Source organism: Amblyomma americanum, chromosome 1 (genome assembly GCF_052857255.1).
Source record: "Amblyomma americanum isolate KBUSLIRL-KWMA chromosome 1, ASM5285725v1, whole genome shotgun sequence".
Lineage (NCBI taxonomy): Eukaryota > Metazoa > Arthropoda > Arachnida > Ixodida > Ixodidae > Amblyomma > Amblyomma americanum.
Genome location: NC_135497.1, coordinates 548,338,732 through 548,357,752, shown reverse-complemented (window position 1 = coordinate 548,357,752; position 19,021 = coordinate 548,338,732). Strand labels below are relative to the sequence as shown.

Sequence of the window (19,021 nt, the reverse complement as noted above, 5' to 3'; positions counted from 1 at the left end):
CTAGGGATGTTCCCGACCGAGCCGAACCTAGGTATTCTTCAGCATCCATGGGGAAAGATGGCGGAGCCTCGCGGGTTCAGCTCGGTTTTTAATACGCCACTCGCGGCACCCTGCGAGCGGTGGGGTTGTCGCGCCTCTAGCGGCGGCGGGCGGCATAACTCCCTGCGAAAAACTCACATTGCTTCCGCGGCGGATGTGAAGGCCGTATGGGAGAGAACACGCGCCGCCCTCGAGACCGGCCGTGGTTGGGCACCCGGACAAAGAAAAACCTAAAAACCCCGAGAAGATGAAAGCGCAGGAGAGAAAAAAAGCGCGCAAGGGGAAGAAAAACAAAAACATACAAAGGAAGTCGGGGGGCGGGGGATTCGCTCATCGACCTCGCCCGCGTCCGACTGCAATTTCGCGCAGTTAGACACAGTGCTCCACCAGTGGCTCCACCAAAGAGTTAGTTGACGCTTGGTTCGCAGCACCCCTTCGTCCTAGCAGCTGTCTCCTTCGTCGTCCACTGCAGGACCGTGAAACAACATGAGAACCTGTGGGAATGTAGTGCCCTCTGTTGGCATCGGGTGGAGTCTGTGGCACGACATCTGCTCGATGGTCTCCTCCGCATCGCCACATGCTCGGCATAGTGCTGCCTGTGCTTCTGGTGTTGTATCGAAGCGACGGCGGTACAGCTGTGTTCGCAGCGCTCCGGCACGGGCCTCAAACAGCAATGTGCTACCCAGGCCGTTGTCAAATATCTTTTCGGGTCCGATGCTGTTCTTGCACTCGCGGTACACAGCCAGTGTCGGCGTACGGGTGCGAGACGAGCACGCTAACCACTCCGCCACGCCAGCTCTTTTTTTTGTCTTCATTGCCTGTTTTGACAGTTTACAATAGATCGCAAACACATGTTCTGCGCTGAACTCTCTAACATCAAGAGCGGACATTTGATTCACTCACGTGAGAAGATCAAAACGGTTTCAAGGAACACAATTCTCCCATCAACTCGATAACTTCATCTCCAAAACATAGCTCCTTGCACACTTCACGTAGCTTAAATATGTTTTCTTTGAAGTAATCTGGGACAGACCGTGCATCTTCATCGCAGTATCGTACAGCCATCCTGCGTCGCCAAATGCTGTGCAGGCCAAGAAGGAAAATTACATCGTATTTATAAACATCCGCCTCAACGTCCAGGAATCGTATCCCATACGGCGTACGTCAAGGGTAAGTCTTTCTTTACAGTACGCTGGAGCACGTCCAAAAATAGCAGCGCATCCCAACAATCAATAAAGACGTGTTCTATTGACTCTGGTGTGTGACACAACAAGCAGTCAGCACCCCGTGGTAAAAACAGTCCCTTCACCTCCATCCATGTTTTAACCGGCTACGCACCAGTGTGCAACTTGAAGAAAAACGTCTTCACACCCACTGGCACAACCGTCTTGTGAAAACAATTCCTCCTTGGCCTCCAGTGCATACAGATATCGATATATTGACTTGGAGAAGACACAGTCAATCAAGTCTTTTAGCAGTTTCTTACGCGTGACAAACTGAACCGAGCATTTATAAACCTGAAAGCAAAGATCACTGCTTTCAAAAATCTACTTGCACTGTATCACATCCCATCTACAGTGGAAATAACAGAGTTTGGCAAAGCCGAAGAAAGCCTCAATTGAATAAAAGTCCGCAGGAAACGGCCGTGTGTATCTTGAAGAAACATAAAGCTTGACACCACCTGCCTCAAGTACATGTGTGGCAGGGAAAGAACCCCTTTTCTCAAGCGCAGAAATAACTTATCACGTTTAGTCCTCTCCCACGAGGACTGCCAAACAAATACTGCAAAGATACGATGAAACTTTTTAATGCTAAGTCGAAAGCGCGAAAGGACCTGCAACAAATAGCACACTTTCTGAACCAGTATACGATACATAAGTTCGCGCGCGCGAGTATAGACAGTTCCTTTGCCGACCATTTCTGTGTACGCATGCGTGGACAGTTAATTCTTGAATTTTCTCCTTCCAAAAGTGATCGTTATCTCTATACTTGTCAAGAGGAACACCAGAGGTATTTGGAAGGGACATGTGGCCATTTCACACTCGCATGAAACAAAGGCGCTGATGTCCAGTTCCAATGCCAAAGGCCCGCACATTTGTCCAGATTAACAACGCTCATGGTTACATCACAAAACCACGCCAGCTAAATGATTTGGAATGAGCAAAGGCGCGTCTAGTGAATACGGTGTTGTCTTAAAAGGGTGCTTTAGAGACATGTACTATGGGGTATATTAGTAATTATGAGCATGGAAATGACAGAAGTCGCAGCTAAGCGAGTAGCAAAGTACGTTTTTGCTACTTTTCTTCTTCTATTGGATTGGCGCGCACGTAGCGACATCAGGCGGCGCTCACTAAAACCACTCCTCCTCCTCCTCGCAATGTACACCACTGCCCCAACATCAGATAGCGCGCGACGACGACTATAGTGAGGACAGTCTGGTCGACATCCTCTTGCCTGTCGCCGAAGTTCTTAGAAATCACTTTCTTTGTCCGTGCTCCATCTATCACAGGGTCCTGACTGTGGCCTTGCCTACATTTCGAGGAACAGCATGGCTCAGTTGCGGCGAATGCTGCCATGAGTACTGCATTCAGCGCAGCCGAGCCTGTCGCTCCTTAACACGTCCGGCTCCGTGCAGAGAGTTAACTGTGGGTTTCGATTGACGTTATTCTCTATACGGGCAACTGGCGGGGTCTCTTCGTTGATAGGCTGCTAAGGTTCAGGACACGTCACGCGGTTCTCCCGCTATTCGGAGACAGGCATATCGTCGCACAGTGAAGGCATTATGGAAGGAACGCGATATGGAGACACTGACTGTAAATTCGTTGCATATCGCGGACTCATACATGATCTGCAAATCATATCAACTTCTTCTCAGCGAGAATGCAAGAGATCCGATAAATCTCGGGTTTCGCACAACCTCGCGCTGTCCGCACTGCTGTCAACTTCGTCGTCGACTGTGTCTTAAGGGTCTCTGCCTATTGCATTGGGATTAAAAAGTGCAGTATTTTATAAATTTTTAGCCACCGGGCAAAAAGAAATCGAAAATTATAAAGATACCCGCAAAGAACTCAGAACACTGTTACTCTCCTGGGTAGTTAAAAATTCCGGAACACCGACCAAAGTGCGACCCAATGATGGCGCGAGCACGTGACAACGTCGGCACGTAATCCCATGGTCCCCACTTGTGTCACATGATCGCGAGGCGTATAATGAATTGGTATACCTTCCCGTAGCAAAAGGACCTAGATGGCGCCAACTGTTCATTGTCCCGTTTTCTTATCTTGCCACGTGACTGCAACACTAATCACTTGTGGCACACCATTAAAAGGCACGTACAGCGCGGACAATTCCGCAAAGCAGACTCAAAGCCCCCACATATCCTTATGCCTCTGGGGAAAAAAAGGCGAAAGTTGCGACCATACTACACCAATACATGGTCTCATTCCAATCTTCTTAAAACCTCTAAAAATTTGTTTTTCGTTTCCCCAAAATGCTCAATTTTTATTTATGAGCAGCTTGAGATAAGTCTGGATGACTTTTTCTCCTGTTTAAACCACCAAACATGTGCCATTGCTTCTGATCCAACAGCAACAACATGGGCAGACAGTAATCAATTAATGAACATGTATGCGCTGCAGGCAGAATGCTGGAAAAATAAAAGCACCGTGGTGGCGCTTTCCCCAGCATAGCGAGGCGCAGTGCCACATGCGTGGTACTCCGCTGCATATTTCCCGGTCCTGTCAAGTACAGCGTACTGTATATATGCGTCTCTTGCGCAGATATACGTACTTATTTTATGGGTGCCGTACAGGATAGGACGTGGTTAACTCGTCCGATAGGGTTAACTCGTGGGAAGTAAAGCAAAGTAAAGTCCAGCTCCCGCCTTATAAACGCAAAGAGCCGTGCAAGTGTCAGCAACCACCCCGACCAAGCCTGCACGTATCCAACTTGGGCTCGATAGAGCAAGGTGCTTGTTGCACCCACCGGTGGGAATCAGTTACGCTTGCTACTATGCTACAGGTGTGACACTAGCTGGAGGGTTTCCGGAAACCTTTATATTTAAGACATTCGCTGTACTAGACAATACAAGGCGCTGGTCACACAATCACAGCAAGCCCTCCTTGAAATAGCGATTGTTTGCAACTAAGACTATTCTCATTCCCCTACACAGGGTAGCTCATGTCAGTATGAGGAAGACGAAGTTGTTTTTTATCAGAACGCTGCCTTCGATACACCATTTTAAATGTATTTGGGCAAATTACCAAGGAGGCGCCGCTCCCTTTTGCCCCGGCGATGGAAGTGGAGGCCGCTGGGCCTACCTTAGAACCTGGTGGGTCGGCAACTGCCTTCCAGAGAAAGCGAATCTGCCACATGAGGTATTCTAGCAGCCAGGACACTGGTGTACTCTGTGCCAAGTTATGACTCCTCGACGGATGCCGGGTTCGTAGCGGTCGTTATGAAAGGCCAAGCGAAGACGGCGCAGACAATCCAAGTCGTCCTAATGAAGCCCGTCAAAGGTGAAGTGGGCGCGAAGTGCCCCGGCGCAAACAGTCTCGCTTGTGACACATGAACAACCCGTCCTCCTAAACGTTCAGAACAGTCAGGCACCTCTATATATCTGGAAAGCCTCGTACAGGGAGGGGTCGAAGACGTGAGAATAAAACCCTATAAAAGTGTTATTGCCATTGTTGCCAAGGGGTGGGACGTCCTAGAAATATTGATCGCCATCGCCAAACTCGACAATAGTATGTACGCCCACTCCAAGGCAGCGGCACTACGTCTGGCGTAATCTGCAACGGTGACAGTGCCATATGTGACGCCGATTTACCTATGTTCCTTGCCAGGTATAAATGCATCAAGCTGACCTTCGAGGTTGAATGTATACCATTACACTTGAAGCTTGGGCATTTTCGACAGTAAGTTCGGCCTATCGTTCCGAAGCCGCTACAGTGCAGGAGGTGCATGGGGATGGGTCACGTGAGCAGAGTCTGCAACAATTCCATCGTATGCCCGAGATGCTCGAAGCAACAGAGCGCAGACATTTGTCGAGCGACTGCTTTGAAGCCTGCAAGTTGCCGTGGCCTCCACGAATCTTCCTCGAATGACTGCCTCTTCCCAAGACACATAGAAACATGGTTCTGACAGCTTTTGGACTGACAAGTTTTCTTGAAGGAGGTAACCTGGCTTAAAGCATGAAGGTTTCTTAACCACGCCTTGTTCACGATTTGAAAGAAAATTTAGCGGAAACTGGCGCGAAGTGTCGGCCAGGTGCATCGCGCGAACATGCGTCTCGGCGCCTTCGAAAAGTTTTATCGGTTCCTCTTTCTTACACAGCTGTCATATAGACCAGGCACCTGGTCCTAGCAACGAGCGGTTGCAAGGCAGGTGTTGCAGGAAAATGCAAACATGCCAAATCAGACTAACCATACAATGTATTTGTTGCTTAGCCACGGCCTGGAAAGTCACAGACAGCTCGGACATAGAAGACGTTTATTTGGGGCGTGCGATGGCTTTTATCACCTGAAGTGTGAAGGGAAGTGGTAGCGGAAAGAAGGAATTGAAGTGTTCGGCGCACGCACAGCACTCTAGCATGACGAAGACAACTCTACCCTCTCCTCCAAAATGGAACCGTTGCACTGGCTTCCGCTGCCTCGTTGACCGGCGCAGGACTTACTGCGAAGCTTCGGCCGGACTCAAGGTAGGTGGGAGAAGAGAGGTGCGAGGTTGAATGTTATTGCCCGCAATTTGGGCTGTATCAGGAGAATATTCTGGGGCGGCCGCTTCCAAGGGAGTGGTTACATTGGCCGCCGTGCAGGGTCCTTTCGTCTGGCTGGGCCCTGGACCACGAGCAGTCGTATCGGTGACCGGAAACCTTGGTGATGAATCCGAGCGGCGGCGCACCTGATCGACTTGCCGCTTGACGATTGCAGTGGGAGGCTCTACGGTTACCATCCGTGCTCCTGTCGCCGATTTGACATGACCAGGGATCCACTTCTCTCCCTGTCCGTAATTGCGGACGTACAAGCTGCTGTCTGGCGGCCGTGTCCAGTCGTGGCTCCCCTCAGTTGGACCTGCAACATTCACAGGGAAGCAGGTGTCTAGACGCGATCTTATTTGATACCCGAGGAGCATCTCTGAAGGTGATTTCCCAGTCTTCACAGGTGTTCGTCTATAATTGAACAGCAGCCGTACCAATTTCTCGTCGAGATCGCCACCCTTTATTTTCTGAATACCATCCTTTATCGTTCGCTCCGCCCTTTCAGCAGCTGCAGTTTGACTGTGTGTGAAAAGGTGCTGTGCACAGGTTCGTAATGTTTTTTGCTGTAAATGTGGAAAATGCCTTACTCTTGAAGTGTGTGCCGTTGTACGTGGCACACCAAAGCGGGCAAACATGCTCCTCAGAGCCTTTATTGTGCTTTCTACGTTTGCATGCTTCACAGGAATCGCTTTGATCCATTTGGAGTGCGCGTCCACTACAACCAGGATCATCTTCCCAGTTACGGGTCCTGCGAAGTCGATTTGGATCCAATACCACCGTTCTTCAGTCTTCCGACATTCTAGGGGAGATGCAGCCGGTGGCATAAGTAAATTTGCTATTCAATTTCCACAATTGGCCGCGCGCTACTCTAAGTCGCGGTCAAGACCTGGCCACCAAAATAGGGAGCGTGCCATGGCTTTCATAGCCGATGATCCTTTGTGGGTTTCGTGAAGAAGTTGCAGGTAGCGCTATCTGGCGTCACTGTGTATGACGACGCGATTGCCCCAGTATACGAGGTCATGGGCCAAGGACAGTTCTAGTCTACGCTCATAATAAAGTGCTAAATCGGGCTTTATGTTTGCCCTGCTTGGTGGCCAACCGCGCGACACGCAATGTTGAACCTTACGATACAGTGAAATTCTAGAACACTACAGAATGGGGAGGAGAACCCTGCCCCCCCCCCCCCCCCCCCGTACATCTCTCACAAAGAAGGAAGAAGTAATCTGGCGAAAACTGCAGACGGGTACCTTTCCAAACCTGTATGTCCTACACAAATGGCATCCTGAGGTGCACTCTTCCAAATGCAAAAACTGAAAGCATAGCGACCCTAAATCACATGCTGTGGTCTTGACCAGCGCTAAATGGTCTACATGGAAACAAAGAGTCATGGGGTTCCTTCTTCCATAGCCAGGAAGGACAAGTCCAGAAACATGTCATCGGTCAAGCCCAGGCCGCCGCCGGAAGTCAACTGATTCCGGCCGACGTCTAGGGGGGAGGCATACGGTGAAGGTGAAAGGGGGAGCTGCGTCTCACCCGATCACCCATACTCTTTGACGGGTGCAAATAAAGTGATCTCTCTCTCTCTTAAGCAATTTCGAGTCGACATTCGTTAGATTCTTCAGTTCACGCGTTGAGACCACACCTTCATCTAAGCTTTTGAGTGGGAGGACGTACTCCGGGGGCTCACCTTCACCTCTGTCTCTGGTGGTCTGCTGTGTCAGTCTGCTGAGAGCATCCGAGTTGAGTAGTTGTTTCCCAGGAACATACTGAAGCTTGTAATTGTAGCCTCCGAGGTACAGTGCCCAGCGTTGAATTCGCGCAGCCGTCATAGTCGGTGTCTGGCGGTCAGGTCTCAGAGGGCTGACGAGAGGTTGATCATCCGTGACCAACGTAAATTCACGACCTAGAAGATAGTCCCGGAATTTTGTTACACCGAAAATCAGCGCCAACACATCACATTCTAACTGGGAGTAGTTCCGCTCTGCTTCGGTCAGTGTTCTTGAGCGAAAACCAATAGGTCTATGTACGTTGTTGCTAGAATGAAATGGAACTGCTCCGACCCCTAGCGACGACGCATCACACTCTAGCTTGAGTTCATTTGTACAGTCGAAATGTACAAGCACTCGAGCATTTTTCAGACGTTCTTTCGCTGCATCAAACTTTTATTTTATTTTATTTATTTGAACCTCAAGGGTCCCTGACGGGACATTACATGAGGAGAGGGCGCAATAACAGCGGTTAACAATGAATTACATGGGAATCATGACGATGACGTGGATTCCTTGATGGCAACTTTTTGCGGTGCTTTCCATTGCCACCGAGCGTTTTTCCCCAATAGTTAATTGATACAGCGGTGCTAGGTACGTTGACATGTTTGGAAAAAATTTCGCGTCGAACGTCAACATTCCGATAAATGACCGCCGTTCGGTCACGCTCCGTGGAAAAGGTGTGTGCATAATAGCTTTCACGTTGCTTTCGATTGAATAGAGGCATTCGCCTTCAATGTGATGTCCGAGGTATATAACAGCTGGTTGTCGAAATTTGCATTTGTCATACCGTAACTTCACTCCATGATCCCGAAAACGCTCTAAGACGACTTTCAATCGCTCTCCGTTATCGCCTTTCTTCTCGGATACGATTACATCATCAATGTAGGCTTGCACGCCGGGTAGACCACTGATAATCGTGTCGATTTTTCTGTGCGAAATCGACGGCGCAGTCGATATTCCGAACGGAAGTCAATTATAGCAAAATAAGCCGTTTTGGGTATTGATGACGCAGAGTTTGCGTGCGACTTCGAGGTACCTGACTGCAAGCGTCTCGCAAGTCGAGGGTGCTGAATCATTCACTGCCACTTAAAACTGCGAACATATCCTCGATTACACGAATAGGATATATTTCGATTGCGCAAACAGGGTTCAATGTAGCTTTAACATTGCCACAAATCCGTACCGATCCATCTTTCTTTAGCACCGGCGCTATAACGTTGCCTAATCCTAATGGCTGACTGGCGATAAGACGCCAAGGGAAACGAGTCGGTCTAGCACCAAAGCTACCTTGTCGCGTAGGGCATAAGGAAGGGTCTCGCCTTACAAAACTTTGGTATTGCTTCATCTTTGAGGCGCAGGCTCGCTGGAGGACCCTTCATTAGGCCGAGCTCCGTGGTGAAGACGTCCTGGTAGTCTGAGAAAATGGATTTAATCTTGCAGGTGTCCGTTTCGCTGGTTTCTGTGGCTCCGCAGGCCGGAGTCAAATGTAGCACCGGAGCGCCAGCGTTGTCCTGCAGCGTCAGCAGGTCCCTTCCGCATAGGCTTGGCCCTTCGCAGTCGAACACCATGAGGGGACAGTCCACGAGCACGTCTCTGAAGCCGACACGTAATGTCAGATCACCTAGCATCGCAAACCGCACTGCGTAGCACAACTTCACACGTGACGGCTTCTAGGCAGGCCAATGGTTTTGATGCTTCCTGTACTGTTCCTTAGAAATGACATACTGGCGACCAGGTGTCGACTTCCATTGCTAATTGAACGCCGCTCCATATAAATGAGTGGCGTATTGGTGGCTCGAGAAGATTTTTACGCTCCGAAACCATTTCCTAACGTGGACTTCGTCACTGCCATCGTCCATTGGCGTGGTTTCCGTTATTCCCAGTGCAACTGTTTGCATCGCTCTGGCAGCTAACCTTCAGCGGTTAGGGTGGCTTTAACATTTCCTAGCAAGGTGTCCCCGCCGCCTACAGCGACAACAACGCACTTGCTCATCCGCAACTGACATCGTCGTGTTTCGAGCTGCCATACCTTCCGCATTACAGATGCTCTTCAGCCTTTCTGTATTCCCCGGAGGGCGTTTTTCGAGCTGCATGCAATTTCAATAGAGCCTTTGGCTCTGATGACATTTTCAAAGCGTCATTTTCAGCAGTTTCAACCGAAATTGCGAGCGCTTCAGCCTCCGCTATCGTGATGTCGGCCTTTCCAAGTAATAGTTTCTGTAGGGCCCTCGACCGAACACCGCACACAATACGATCCCTGAGCATCCGCTCCAGGGCGTTGCCAAAATTGCAGTCATCGGCTATGTGCCGTATTTCCACCAAGAACTACGTGACATATTCCCCTTCCATCTGGGAGCGATTAAAAAACTTGAAACTCTCAGCTATTTCATGTCCCTTCGGGTCATAGTACTCGCTCAGCACCTCGAGCTCTTGCTCGAAGCTCAAAGCTTTTGGGGCTCGCAGTGCGACCTTGACGGCTAATACTTCCACGGTTTGTGTGCTCAATGCTGCCACGAGCAGTGCTCTCTTCTTGGCCGAATCGGTGATTTCGTTAGCTTCAATGTAGGCATCTGCTTTAATGAGATACGGCTTCCACTTATCTGTATCTTCGTTGAATGCAGGTAGCATATGATGAGTCATGCTTGTCGTCTGTGAGGCTGCCTTCGCGGATGCCGATTCCGGGTCTACTTTCACCGACTGTGGAATATCCCATCCTCGTCGCCAGTGTTGCATAGCCACGGCCTGCGGCCAGGACCGTTACTAGGCACTGACAGCTCGAACATAGAAGACGTGTATTTGGGGCGTGTGATGGCTTTTATCCCCTGATGTGTAAACGGAAGTGGGAGCGGAAAGAAGGAATGGAAGTGTTCGGCGCACCCGCAGCACTCTAGCATGACGAAGACAGAACAGTATTAAAGTCCTTATGAAATCCTCTTCTCGCGAGCACTGATAAGCTTTTGCATTTCGCATTTCATGTGTGTGAGGTTATATCATGGTATCGTACATTGCGTGCTACGACAAAAGGCAAAACAGCGAATGTTCTAATATATTTTTGTGGGCGGATTTGTTCTATGTTCGGGCTTTTTTGAGACTGCAGCCAGTGAAGGTGGAGTATGTGCTCAACCCTTTTGCAGGCATGAAGTACGCCCTGAAGTACGCCCTGAAAGCAGCTAAAACAAGACCGGTCTCTTCTTCAGGAACAGGGCTAATTGGAGAGAAATGGGAGAGGCATTTACTACCCTGCAGTAGGCGTAGTCAGGCTGATGGTGGTGATGATGATGATGAATTAAAGATAAAATAATAGCGGTTCCGGGTCAACCAAGTACAGCAATAGTAATTCTCCTTATAAGCTATCCATAATATCACTGCAGTAAGACTTAGTTGGGAAGGAAGAAGCATCGTATGCATTATTTGCTACTGTCTTCCCACACAAAGCCTAGAACCTTTACTAACAGAAATATAGAGAATATTTTATAACAGCGATGGCTTCATATTTGCTGGAGGAGATTTCAACGCCAAGAATTCAGCTTGTGGTAGAAATAAGACCGACGGCAAGGGAATTGAAATAGAAAATTTTATCAGTGCCGGAACTTGGAATTATTAAATCATCCCAACACTTTTCCTACGTTCGAGTCCAGCATGGACGACGCGGGATTGACTTGACAATATTTTCTCCACAGCTGACGTCTTATTTGGTCTAATGGGAGGTTCTAGATGAATTTACAAATGGCGACCACAGGTATTTAAGTATTAAGCTTTTCGATCAACCAGAGGCAAAAGTAAGGAAGCTTACACACAAGGGAGAGCTTAAAGTTCTTAAAGAGCGAGAAAACTGTGCGTGTTTAAAGGATACAGCTGAAGCCAACAGTGCCGCAGTTAATCAACTTGAACATATAGTCAACGCCTTATATAATAATAACAATCTTATCCAAAGACATTCGAAGGTAACAGCTAACAAAACAGAAAGAACCAATTTTTGGTGGAGCCCGCAAATATAAAGAGAGTGGAAAAGGGTGAACGCACACAGAAGATGATTCCAAAATAGATGGGAAATTATTAGGGACATCTACAAAGCAAGGTAGAAGAAGCAGTCTAACAGTATAGTCAACTCCTCAAGAATCCGAACAAAAATAATAGAGACATATTTGTACAACCGTGAAGAATAGTGATCAATTTACCTTACAAAATGGCTGCTAACAAAATCAAAGAGGCAATAGTAATTTCGAACACCCGAATCAAATCAGGTGAAGCTACGACATTCACGATTGATGAATCTGTTGTTAAACTATTTGCAAACGACTGTCTAATCTACAGAGTTGTTAATGATAATCACAGCCAGAACCTACTCAGTGAGAACATCTGCAACCTAGGGGACTGGTGCGAACGGCGTGGGATGCAAATTAATTTTCAGAAAACAGTCTCTATGTCAATCACAATAAAAAAAAAACGTCCCATTCGTACGACATTGGCTATCAGCATATTCATTCAGTCTCGCCTGTGAAGTACTTAGGCTTAACAATTAAAAATAATCTTAGTTGGGCCGAGTACATTAATAACATTTCTTCCAAAGCATTTGCTAAACTCTGTTCCTTGCGCAGAAAAGTAAAGAGTGCCCCGTCAAATGTAATGAATGAAGCATATTGTACACTTGTTCGCCCAGTTCTCGAGTATGGATTCGTTGTGTAGGACCCTTATTTCACTAAAGATATTAAGGTAGAGCGCTCTGATCGTCACGCTGCCAGATTTATCTTATCCTATTATAAAATGTCCTCCTCAGTCACCAACATGTTAAACAAGATTAAACTAGAAGCACTCCATACAGCGACAGATTGCCAGACTGAAGTTTATTTATTTATTGTACTATAACAAAATTCGCCTATCAAGTGACAATTATGTTTTTTTTTCCCAGCGCTCAGGTCCGTGAGACTGAATCATTCTGCAATAATAATGCCATATTTTGCACGCACAACAGTATTTCAAAAATCGTTCTTCCCCATACGATTGAAAGGTGGAACTGTCTCCCTCCCTCTATTGTTTAATGTTCTGACGAGGAAAAAGTTGAATAGTTGTTATCGAAGCATTGTAATGCCCTCCTGCTTGGGCAGCACTAGCTGTCTGCAGTATTTCTAAATAAAATAATAATAAAAAGGAAGGCGTTTGTACCCCTGCTACTCTTGCCGTTAAACTATACTTGTTTAGTTGTTTTTATCCCGTCCTCGTCCCTGCGTCCATGCCTGCTCTAGAATCTGCTTTGCCCCGCACGGTAAACTTAAACCAGGATAAGCGCCAATTTTGTTACGCACTGTCACCCCAATCCGTGCACCTTTTCCTCCCTCACCTCACCGACTTAATCCCTCATGAGGTGGGGCTGAGAAGACCCTCATGAGGGTTTATTTATTTATTTACTTTTTATTTATTTATTTATTTATTTAATTATTTATTTATGCATACTTTCAAGGCCCGCAGGCACTACAGAAAGGATTGCCCTCGTAAGGGTGCCGATGTCAGCTGACGTTCGCGGCGAAAAGCGATGTTCACGTGAACACGACAGGAGCGAGTCGAGTCAGACGTCAGCCCTACTCGCCGACCGCGCGTTTACGTAAACGCCATCCGGGTAACAGCGGCGATGGTCAGCGCAGAGCACTGCAACGCGAGCTCTGAAAGGAGGCGTCCAGGATCGCGAGCACCAGTACAAGACCACTTTCTCCTCTTCCCTTCCACCGACCCCACAAAGGTCGGGTCGCACTCAGTCAACCTACTTCGGCACGACTCAGCCCAACAGGCCGAGTCGTACCGATTCTGTCGACTCGTCGAGTTCATTTTAAAACCGAGAGGGCAAAGTTGAGGTTCTCTGTCGGGAAGAAAATCGATTACTCTGTTCATGTAAACGCCGACGAGTCGAATCGGGGAGTGCAAGGGAAGGTTCTAGTCGGGTCGGCCGCGGATGTCTTGGCTCGCTGATCACTGTGCAGATTACACGGCTGAAAAGATTATCTGGCTGGTAAACAGCAGGAGCAGGGGCATGCTCACAAGTGCCGCCGTGCCTACTAGAACGCGGCGTGACTGGCTTGACTCGAAAAGTATTTTATCCACAAAACGCGCAGTAGTCGAATTGGCATGACCTCTCTCAGACCGACGACTGAATCGATACGCTCCTGCCAGCTTCATGTAAAGTAGCCTAACAATACAAAGATGTGTCAAGGTACGGGTGTTCAAATTAGAGAGACGTCATCACATTAGCATTCAGTGATGAACAACTTAACTTTTAAGTTCCGACCTCCCGTGAAGGTTGTAAAAATGTTTTCATATCACTTTCTTCAGTGATAAAAAAAACTGCACCCCTACTGTTGCTCGCTAAGTTTTGGTTTAAGTTTCTTTTTCAGTGCACCTACTTGTATAACTTAGCCTCACAAATATGTTTTACGTCACCATGTCTATGTTATACAAAGGGTGTGTCACCTAAGATATTACACAATTTTTAAGAATTCGCTTGAAGAGTTAGAGTTTTTTTTGTTTTTGAGTTTTGGCATAGCATTGTCATCGATGTAGTACATCATAATACATTTAAGGAGTGCTAATTAGCAGGCTGGTTAAGGAATATTGAATAGTTAACAGTTTAACTATTACTGTTACGCTCCTTAATTATTGAGAGGCGTGTAGCTCACCATAAGTAATATCCATATCAATTTTTAGAAAATTCGAAAACGCGGTTACCCTCGGCGCTGTGGCCCAAAAATTTTGGCTATATCGCGCCTAAATGCATCCGCTTTCGCGAAGCTTACAGGCAAAACAACCTCTCCAGTGCACGTAACTCGTTGAAATAGCGAAAATTTGTTGAGACACAACATTAAGGCTAACTCCGTTTTCGAAATTCTAAAAAAATGCATATTATGGTGGCCTAACAGGAGCCTAAAACTAGTAGGTAAAAAGGTAACAATTGAATACTAATTAAGCAGCCTGCTAGTTAGGACGCCTTCTCTGCATTTCGATGCACTACACCGCTGACAATGCTATGATGAAAAAAGCTATCTTCTAACACAAAAGCCAATTTTTAAAAACTCTGGAAATTCGTAGGTGAAACACCCTATATACATATACGCGCTCATTCGTTTTGTTGACTGCTGGCGTCCTTCGCAGGTATGTCGATCGTAATGAGCGCCTCATTCCTCTTCCATTGTCCGCTCAGTAGCTTGCCGAGGGTCTCTGTTCTGGAAGTCTTGATAGCGTAAGAAGTTTCTCGCACAGCTTCCGCCCTCACCGTTTGATCATCTCCCACGTGACACTTGCGGTAATACAGAACGCACTACGTCCGCCGCTATGGACGAGGGTGGCCCTGATGAGCACTCTCAATGTTAGGTTACAGGCGCATGAACATACCCCCGGAAATAGACGATGGAACAGCCGCCGCCGTTGCTCGGCTGGTAGAGCACCGGGCGCGAAATTCGGAGGTCGTGGGCTTGGATCCCACCGGCGGCATATGCATAGTTGCTTTTGCTTCTGCTCATCAATTATCTTTCAGCGAATGAATAATAGACTACTCAACTCCCACTGATCATCACAAATTGATGAAAAAATGATAACTTTCCCCTATGCCCCTTGGCTTCGGTGACTGTTGTCTTCCTTAGTATATGTACATAGTGTTCTATGTAAATAAACTTCTTTCCTGTCCTATACGCGTCGTCTTTATCCGCTCGGCAGGCCACCGCCGCCTACACAGCATCTATACACTTTCGTCTGGTTTTCCTGTAAAGGCTTGCTTAGATGTGCCACGGGCGTGTCTGCCCTGCCTCCTCCTCCGCCGCATTCGCAGGTGGTCGTAGGCGGACTAGGCATGCTCAAAACTGCGCCAACCTCACCGGTGAGTGAAGCTGGGATGCACGCCCCGTGGACACCCGGCTCACCTGCCGCCGCTGTGCCCGTGGCGTCGTCGCTGTGCTTATGCATGTCGTCGACTCCTCGGTGGTCGCCGCAGGGGCAGTGCTCCACCACCGTGACGGCGTCACACGTTGGGCCGTCGCCGCCGCGCGGCGCCTTGGGGTCCTGTGTCGGCACGCTGCCGTAGCTGGCAGGCTTGAAGTTTAGCCCGTGAAGGTCGTCGGGGACGCCGGTGCCACGCTCGAAGGGCCCCACCATGTTGTCGTGCACAACGGGCGGGCCGCCGCTTGTCTGCGGGTTCTGCTGCTGCCGCCAGAGGCATGCGCCCGAGCAGCAGCAGCAGGAGCACGGCTGGTCTCCCCGGTCGCGCCAAGCGGCACATGCAGCGGAGTCCTCCCCAGGCTGCACCTCCTCTCCCCCACGGAGAGGCCCCGGTTCACGAGGCAGCACTGCGTTGGCGAGCCATCGACGGTGGCGTCAGTGCACACAGAGACGCGATCGCTCAGTACGGCTGCCGCCTGCCTTACTCACTGCCTCCCTTGAAACAGCAGGGCGAGTGAAGCCTTCGCTGTGCGGACGGTCTGCGATGCTACCTGCAGCTATGACGAAGCTTCCCCTCCGGCTGCGCAAGATGGCATCTTCTTCCTTCGAAGGCCACAGCACGTTCCGTCGCAATCGTGTCGCGCGGCTGCGGCTAAAATGAAGCAACTTAATAAATGTAGATGCTGAAAGAAGGCGCTGGTGAAAAAAGATTTACAGATGCACTGGCGCTGGATAGAAGTTGTTGTTGTTGTTAGCCTATCAAAAGATGGCACATACCCACACTGGGGGATCGGCCAAGAATGGGGTGGCTATTCACCTGAACGCAGTTAACAAAAAGGAAAAGCACGTGGTAGCGCAACACCGGTGAATTTTTGTCATGAACAGAAAAGGGATGTGTGTTTTGATTTTAAAATTTTAAGAATAATAATAAAGAGAGGGATTAAATATTAATGATTTAGTCAAAATGTAATAATTCATAGAAAAGAAAAGGTTGGAACACTTAGCAAGGCAGTCGGTGAGATTCTGTTTCAAGAATGCATTGCCCGGTTTATGTTATTTTCGTCTTCTTCCAAGCTCGCCTGCATAGCAATGGCAGCTCACTCGCTCTACGCGGCGCACAGTTCAGGCAATCGAAGAGTTGAGCGCGGTACGGACTGAGAAGCACGAGCGCTAACTGGTGCTGCTTCTCTGAACAAGGTCGCGTCAAGCCTCACCTGCTTGCCGTCTTATGACGACGCGCACACATTATGTTGCAAAGCTGGTCTGTCTGAGTGGAAGAGGAGAGAGAGCATGCGCGTTTCTTGATTTGGGCGGGTAATTGAATATTTTTTTGTTGTACTGCGCCAGCTTGCCTGGTTGCATAAATTATCCGCACGTGCAGATACACGCCGGATCCCTGAAGCAAGTCCAAGAAGATCCGGTGGTGCGGCCCAAATATCCAGTCGTCTTCATCAGGTTGTCGACCTGGGGCGGTCCGCATCGGAGCTGGTATTTCTGCCGCATGGCGTGCAAAGACAGGCACGTCCAGAGCAAGGCCCAGAGCAAGTGGGCGGGACAGAAGGGGCAGGAGTCACCGAAGTCACATGGTGCTATGCCGGACTCGATCAGATGACCGCTAAGGTGAGGGCGACACGGAGGCGTAAACTGCGAAGCAAGACTTCTCAGCGCGCAAGGCCGCCAGATCGCCACCACGCGGGGTTCAAGGGAGCGCGCGGCGCCGTATAGGTTTTCTTCTGCTAGGAATAGTCTCCGGACAGGTTCAGTCACAACATGTGTAAGGTCGCGCTTCATTAGAGCCTTTGTAATTAATTTAGCTTGAGATATTGTACGCCTCCGCTCTACCCTCCACGTTTTCGGAGCTCACCGCCCAAGCGTCCTCTGCGAGCATATACAAAAGCGCGGAAGTCATTTTCCGGTTTAACAGCGTCGCTACGGCGGCCGAGGACTCCTAGCGTTGTTCACCGCGGGCATCCGCTGGGGTTTCGCGAGGGTTTCGTTTGCAGGCATTCGTGGCGGCACCGAAGGGCCTGCCTCCGCCATTCGACACTTCCTGGCTAGAAGAACTCGTCATCCTTGGAGAAGTGGCACGCAGGTGTGGTGGTGAAATGGGAAAAGGGAAAGGGCGTCACGCAATAAGGCCGAGGACTGCCGCGGGGAGTGGGTGTTCGGAATGCTTTCTCGGTGTGCTTCTTACTTTGTTTTAACCAAGGCCTGCATGGGCTCGAGGTTGTGTCCAACCTTCAGGGGCTGTGGCTACCTTGTATTAAAGCTTCATTGGTTACCGAAGTTTGGGGCGGGCCTTCAAACATACCCGCCCTAATTTCTTTATTCGCGAAACGTATAAAAATACAAGAAAATGCACTGTACAGCAGTCAAGTTAGAGGCTCCGTGCTTAGCACGTACTTCAAAAATACCTGGGCTCTAACCGAGACCTCCGATCGGTAAGTAAGGTGTTCGGGTGTTGTTTCTGTGTGTGACATAAGTTCTTTTAAGTTACGGATCGCTCAATTCGTATGTGTCACTGCTTATGTAACTTGAAGTGGTCTCCATTGTATATGCATGCAAATATATTTCCTCGTCTTCCTCGCCTCTATCATCTAGCGCCTTCTCCGTCCCCACCGCCGAATCATCAACTTTTCGAAGAGCCTAATCCATTCCGACGAACGCAACGAACCGTCTTTTAAGTTTAGTACTTGCTCCACCCACCGAGGCTTGTGTGAGGTGTGCATTTCGACGTATCCGTCGTACCCGTACTGTGAGGGAGAATTTTTAATTACGTTCTGATCATCCTGTGCCAAAAGAGTCGGAGTTCAGAACACGCCTTAAGAGTACGGATGGCGCCTGCGGAGTCTGTGAGAATGCCACTGTGGCTTCGAGGGACGAAAGGCGTGGACAGAGGGCGCTCAAAGCGTCCCATATGGCCAACATCTCCGCCTGTGTCGACGCCCGGGCAGGGGGGAAACGCATGAGCGGATTGCTATTTCTATTTTGTATTTATGCGGGTCAGAGGCCGATTGTTCTTAACCTTGTGATAAAGCTAAGGTATAGTATATCTGGAAGAAAAACACCTGTGCATATGTGCTCCATTCACACCTGTAATGCAGGGTTGCAGTGTGCAGAAGTATTCTTGTGAAGTTATCATGCGGTTGCGAAGCAAGATTCTGTTCTCACAATAACACCACAAAGTTGTAACGGGAGCAACTTTATGAAAACAGGCGACCGAATACTTGATGCTGTTGGTCCTGCGGGACGGCATGTTTGCTGTCTACATGAATTACCGGCTCGCCATTCTCCCTGGGCTTGTGTTTTCATTAAGTTTACACTAACACTTCTCAGCCGAAATCAGTGAAAAGCACAGCTGAACTGGAAATTTGGGTACTGTGCTGCTAAAGAAACAGAATTGTGCTCCTGTCTTCTCTGTCCTATTGTGGACATCCAAACCTGGATTTGTGCAAATAAATACCACATCAAAAATACGTGGTCATGTCTTTCTTTATTTGATACTACCAAAAACAGGTTCCTGACAGGGAGGTCCTGG

General features: G+C 48.7%; 1 protein-coding gene across 2 annotated transcripts; it reads right to left on the bottom strand.

Moving 5' to 3' along the window:
- Positions 1–5,515: 5,515 nt before the first annotated feature.
- Positions 5,516–16,229, bottom strand: LOC144108139 (uncharacterized). Of its 2 annotated transcripts, none has more exons than XM_077641427.1 (4): positions 15,969–16,229; positions 15,468–15,890; positions 7,485–7,700; positions 5,516–6,110 (listed from the first exon to the last, which is right to left on the bottom strand). In XM_077641427.1, coding segments are annotated over exons 1-4 (1,041 nt in total). In that variant the 5' UTR covers positions 15,970–16,229; the 3' UTR covers positions 5,516–5,709. The 2 variants fall into 2 exon arrangements, with proteins under 2 accessions (XP_077497553.1, XP_077497546.1); XM_077641420.1 differs by having other exon boundaries at positions 15,973–16,229.
- Positions 16,230–19,021: the final 2,792 nt, after the last annotated feature.